Source organism: Poecilia reticulata, chromosome 6, assembly GCF_904066995.2.
Source record: "Poecilia reticulata chromosome 6, P_reticulata-male-v2, whole genome shotgun sequence".
NCBI lineage: Eukaryota > Metazoa > Chordata > Actinopteri > Cyprinodontiformes > Poeciliidae > Poecilia > Poecilia reticulata.
Window position 1 is genome coordinate 11,555,535 of NC_088835.1, and position 6,176 is coordinate 11,561,710.

The following is a 6,176-nucleotide window of genomic DNA, read 5'->3' on the forward strand; positions in this document are numbered from 1 at the left end:
TCAAAATGATATTCCTCTGGCAAGATAATATTTAAGTAAAAAGTTTATAAATGTTTTGTGTTTACACACTTGTGTAGCGAACAAAAGATGTGAAGCAATTCTTAATATACCGATTTTGTTTTCTTTTTATTTCCATGAACTTCATAGAGGTATAACCATCTGTAATATTTACATATTTACATCAAAAATAAATATAGTTACAGAATATATACAAGTGCACACAATTGTACAGTGCTAATAACGGAACAATACATTTGTTTAGAGTCAGTTTATCATTAAAGACTTTAATAAAATTTCCAGAAATAAATAAATTTAAAAAAAAAAAAAGCTACATATGTATTCCACTGTATTGTCGTCTTTTTGTTGTTTGGGGACTGGAATATATGTTAAACAAAGTGGAATACAAACAATGTTTGCCTCTACATAAGACTCTATAGAGTTTCTTAGAAGTCAGCACAGTGCGCTACGATCCCCAAGATAATATATTTCTGATTTACCAGAGAAGCAGACAGATTTCACCCCACCTAAATGAGTAGCGGTGCTCCAAAGTCCATGCCGCTGTGATTCAAACTAATCGTTTCGGCGGAAAGCAGTTCCAAGAAACATGAAAAACCAGATTCCAGGTGACGGCAACAGCGCTAACACTGGAAGGACGGTGGCCTGTAGTAACAAGCGAACGAACTTCTGTAATTTCATACATATTTCTGAAGAAAAGAGCTGAACTGGCCAACACAATGGAAACCTTTGTTTCATACTGCTTTAATAAGGAGATGTACTTGTTTATTAGACAAGGTAATTGAGTGTTTAGCCTCTAGATTCAACCAGCCTGCCTGTTTTTAAAACATCTGGCTAGTTTCACAGTCCAGATTTTATTTTTTTTTTGCACCCTCAACAGCCTGCCACATTGCATTCTGAGAAAACCCCATCAGAAGCTCACGAAACGCCGCAGATTTATGCTTGAGTCTGTCAAATGTGGTCATATTTCAACGACAAGAGGCTTCATGTGCGAGAGGAAACTTCTGATGCTCTTGGGCAAGAGCAGCTCCGAAATGACTTTGCGCGCTCTTGCGCCGAGAGTCCTCCTCAAAGCCACTCTGCTGAGCTGCTGCAGGCTCAGGGGAGTATCTGGGGAGGGGAAAAAGCAAACACCAGATGTTTGATATTTGCCGAAGCTCTCGCCGTGTGAAAGGAACGGGCAGTTCAAGTGGGAACACGTACTTTCGTAGAACTCCAGGCAGAGGTAGGAGGGAGAGCCCACGCTGGTGTAGTGGATTGGCTTCTTGTTCAGGTTGTCTCGAGCGAAAACGCTCCCACCGAACTCCACAAGCAGCTCTATCAGATCGGTGTTGTTGGTTTTAGCGGCGTGGTGGAGGGCCGTCTCGTGGAGCTTGGAAGCGTTCACGTTTGCTCCTGGGAGAAATCAAATAAATCACATTGTTCCTGGATGTTCCTGTGCTGGTCGTACAGAGCTTAGCAGAAGTGGTCGGACCAGCTTAACTTTTCCACACTTTCTAGTAATTTGATGCATTTTGCTGGGATTTTGTGTGACGCACCAACACAAAGCAGCACAAGACTGTAGAACGGATTATTTCCAAATGTTTTACTGATAAAATTGTGCAAGGTGTGACATACATTTGTGTTTGTATTCGCAGTTAGAAGCTGCAAAAAGGTCAGGTCCCCCTTTTAGCTAGACACCAACTCCGCACATATCGTCAGAGGCGGTGGAGGTGCTACTTTTTATCGGTTGGATCTCGTAATATTCCAATAGTTTACACATTGTGATTGCAATGAAGCAAAATGGTAACCAGCCCGTTTGGAGGGGTCGGCTCAGTTACCTGCAATGAGCAGGACTTTGGCGCAGTCGAAGTGTTGCCTGGCACACGCTACGTGAAGCGGCGTTCCATAGTGACAGTCGTGAGCCTCCATGAAGGCGCCTCGATCGATCATCAGCTGAACGCAGTCTGAGTTACCTGATATGAAAGACAAGGTGACTTTATTAGAGATACAAGGTGTGTGTGTGTGTGTGTATATATATATATATATATATATATATATATATATATCAGTTGCACATGAGAAATATCTAAAACAGAGAATACAACGATGATTTCTTTTTTTTTAACAAAACCTAAAAGAGGAAAGAATTAGCTAAGAACTTTTCAACTTTTCGACAACACATCTGTGTAAATTAAAACACCTTAAAAAAGCTTAAGATGGCTTGTAGCTATCCACTATGAATAATAAAAAAAAACACATTATCCGGACTCAACTAAACGCCTTGAAAGCTCTGAGAGGATTTTCAAAAGAAGCCCCAGGAAATATGGGCATGATAGCCTATCTCGAGATTGTTTATCTTGCTGACTTGCAATGCCATCTGTGTGAGTCAGTTACCTCCCATGCACGCCTCGTGAAGAGGAGAGAAGGTGAAGAGTGGAGGATTGACAGTCGCTCCATACTCCAACAGCAGCTTGACGCAATCCAAGCTCCCGGCTGCGCAGGCATCACACAGCGGGGTGCTTCCATCGATGTTCCGAGCGTCCACCTGCAGAATGGCCCCATAGTCGTATGCAAACACATTAGAAGAGCCACTTTCACGGCTACAGCCACATCTGGATCACCTCACCTGTGCACCGGCGGCCAGCAGCAGCCTGACGCACTGGGTCTGACCCTGTATGCAGGCCTCGTGCAGCGGGGTGATGGAGTCCACTGCAACGATGTTCACGGCAGCGCCCGCCTCAATTAGCTGCTGCAGCTGCAGGGCTCGGCCCTGCGCGGCGGCCTCGTGCACCGCTGACCTGTCCGTCCAGAATCCAAGGCCATGAGCTGCAGACACAAAAAAAAGCAAAACAAGTCTGAGCACTCCTGCTCGTGTCTGAGGCGTGGGGCTGTGATCAGTCTTCAGCTGTCTAGCTTGATCTTTCAGATAGTTGCAAGCGTATGTTTTCCTCTGCGCCTATTTGTTCCTCTTATCGCAAATGTGCAAAAGTATTTAAGATAAATTCACCTTTTTTATGAAGTGCACAGGTATTGCAGAATTTTTATTTAATTAAATTACCACATTTCCATCCAGTCTCACAAGGTTCCCACGGCGTCACAGATCCTCAACTATGCTTAGTAGCAGGGATGGGAATTGATATCACTTATCGTTTTGATTCCTTGTTGATTCTCCTGTCGATTCTCATCGAGCTTTGAAATAAACTTTCTAACTCAAAAAAAACCACCACGTTGTATTTCATTCAAACTAAATTAAAGTCAGCTTAAAAAATAAGAATCCCTCTGTCAAATGAACATTTTAACATGAAATGCACAAGGAACAATCTTTCCAGACTCAGCTGTGGAAAACACCTGTTCAGATGTTATTTATTTTCGCCTCTGTCATTTTAGTCTTCCCTCCATCAATAAAATATGTAGCTAGAAGTGTACAAGAAGAGCTTACATAGGAGCGAGCATCACTCCGGCAGTCCTCGTCAACTACAGTCATATTGAACATATTGGAATATTAGTGACAAGTTCCTGTATTTCAGTAACTCAGCTCACAAGTTGAACACAATACATTGGTTAATTCCACTCAGACGGATGTTTTAAAGTTTTTCTTTCTATTAACAATGATGATTTCTTGCTTACAGCTAATGAAAACATGACATTTAAGATTAGAATATTTTACATCAGACCAATAAGAAAACTTTCTTAATGCAGAAATGTGAGACAAACGAACCTCGTCGCAGCCCATATTCTAATTTACCGAATATGACTGTAAATGTTAATATGAGACGGAGATTATTCATACAGGATGGCGTGAAACAACATTAGTACAATAACGTTACCTGGGACATTCATGGCATGGCTATCTCCCCCCCCCCCCCACCCCCCCACACACACACACACACACACACACACACACTCAAGGGGCACCGCAGTCGCTAAGCAACGTATCAAACACTTTACATTCGTATAAATCAGTATAAATCATGCTGTGTGGTGAACTGTTTCAGGATGATAATGTATTTTAGACTTTTATTGTGATTAAAGCTTCGCACATGTTGCAGCTGGCCGTAATATCTCATTCTTTTGAAATGTAACTACAGTTTGAAGCGATCCTGCCGCGACGCCATTTTGGATATTATCGTCACGCAAGTACGTCACCCGTTATTGGAACCGACGAGCGAAATCGCTTTTAGGCTTAATGCTCCTTTAGGGAGATTTCAGTGTTTTCCTAGTAGATTTCCATTCATATGTAAATACTTTAAAGTTAAATACAAATACGAAAGAACGCACATTGCTGCATTTTCAAAGCTTGTTTTTGATTGATCCTGATTGACAATAATCACATTATGCCTTTAATTACTAGAACATTGTTTATGTCCTTGCTGATGTCAGTTTTTGTGTTTTATTTTGTTTGTAGCTATGGAGTATTTCTAGTGATATGGGAGGAAAAAAAATCGTGGTCACAATGTTGTGGCCACGATTTAGTAACTCGTGGGAACAACTTGTTTACTTCATGGGCCTTGACTTAATGTCTCGTGGCCACAACTTAATTTTTATCATTGTTGATGATAATAATGGATAAATCCGATTTTATTTCAAAGTGGGTTTGCAGTTAGGCAGGAAGTATAGCTTGTAATTATCTTACAATGAAAAAACACAAAGACGACAGAGACTTTCATTCTCTGTCATTGCACCACTTTGCAGCGTCAAGGTCCCATTTTGAGCATTTTGCTTCTTCATCAAACAGTGGTGTCATACAGCAACCATCTTACAACTCCAGTGACAGTCATTTAGCCATGTAATGTTTGCAGGAAAGTTCCTATCAAAATCTATATTTACACTGCAGAGAGACAAGTGTTTGTGGTTTGCTAGATGGAGCACCCAAGACATTCTGATAAAGGTCAAGTAGCAGATAATTATATATATATATATATATATATATATATATATATATATATATATATATATATACTCAGTTTATTCTATATGAGTTGGTATGGTGACCAATAAGTGATGCCCTAATGACTTTCTTAAAAACAAATATTTGTCCCAGGGGCAACTCAATGGGCCTGGACTCACATAACCTAGTCTCAGCTGCAAGCATGAGGCACATACAGGGACACAGCTAAGTACTTTCTGAGGTGATTTTATATAATATAATATAACATAACATAACATAACATAATATAATATAATATTATATTATATTATATTATATTATATTATATTATATTATATTATATTATATTATATTATATTATATGCTCTTCTTGGGGGTTTTCAATACACAAACATCTGTCAGATGTAGAAGAGGCAGACTAGAAATATTTATTCCATCATATTAGGTGCCTGGTGCACCTAAAATGCACCACATATTGTGCACAGTCATGCTTTGTGCCACTGGACACACCCATTGAGTGCAAATGCTTAAAAGCAATAGAAAAATATTCAAGACAAATCTGACAAATAAGTGGTTCCTTTAAACTCTGGTGCCCCATGCTCTTTAATATCTCCCTGGGCGACCGCCCTTATGGACGATTTCAGCCACTTTTCTCCTTCCTAACGAGCTTAAAGCTTGCTGCCGTGCTCTCCATTTATCACTACTTTAAGAAACCACGCTGAGGTTCCCTTGTGGCTACATTTCAAAAGCTCACTCAAGCCAATAAATGAAAGCTAACATAAAACTGCATCTACCAAGCTGACATAACCATTGGCCAAATCTTTTTATAAACTGGTATCTCAGGTTAGTCACACACTGTAAGCTACTTACCGATTTCTCCATACAGCGACGGTCTGGCCCGGGATATCTCCATTTCATGTTCCCGTTCTGCTCCTTCCGCGGCTCTCAGCGTAGTTTCAGCCGAATGTGCACTTCATTTTGAAGTAAAGAATTAAGGACGCATGTAAGCAATGCATTATTACTGAATAACAGCCGGCAGCTGAGCAGTGTCCTGTTCAGAGAGAGCAGCCGGGGTGCAGGCTAAATAAACAATGTCTGGGGATTCTGGGATATGTAGGCGGAGGACCAAAGACGTTACATAAAACAACAGTGTTGTACAAAAATCATTATTTATATTTGTAGCGCTTGAAAATTAGCTCAGAAAATTTGAAATTAATAAATGTGAATTAATAAATGATACAATTTTTCTATGAAATCCATTATTTGTCATACTTTTGAAAAAATATTCTTC

General features: G+C 40.2%; 1 protein-coding gene across 2 annotated transcripts; it reads right to left on the bottom strand.

The window, feature by feature from the left end:
* Window positions 1–107: 107 nt before the first annotated feature.
* asb13b (ankyrin repeat and SOCS box containing 13b) lies at window positions 108–5,959 on the bottom strand. 2 transcript variants are annotated; one of them, XM_081607900.1, is made up of 6 exons: window positions 5,756–5,959; window positions 2,624–2,823; window positions 2,392–2,542; window positions 1,836–1,970; window positions 1,219–1,410; window positions 108–1,125 (listed from the first exon to the last, which is right to left on the bottom strand). In XM_081607900.1, exons 1-6 carry the CDS (start codon window positions 5,796–5,798, stop codon window positions 977–979), a joined length of 870 nt encoding a protein of 289 aa, XP_081464026.1. In that variant the 5' UTR covers window positions 5,799–5,959; the 3' UTR covers window positions 108–976. The 2 variants fall into 2 exon arrangements, with proteins under 2 accessions (XP_081464026.1, XP_081464027.1); XM_081607901.1 differs by lacking the exon at window positions 5,756–5,959 and adding an exon at window positions 3,825–3,859.
* Between the last annotated feature and the right edge of the window lie 217 nt (window positions 5,960–6,176).

Coding starts and splice junctions, on each gene's coding strand:
- asb13b (XM_081607900.1), bottom strand. CDS start 5,798: ATGGAGATATCCCGGGCCAGACCGTCGCTGTATGGAGAAATCG. Junction 2,543..2,623: donor TGCTGGCCGCCGGTGCACAG/GTGAGGTGATCC, acceptor GCCATTCTGCAG/GTGGACGCTCGGAACATCGA. Junction 1,126..1,218: donor CTGCCTGGAGTTCTACGAAA/GTACGTGTTCCC, acceptor TCCCCTCCCCAG/ATACTCCCCTGAGCCTGCAG.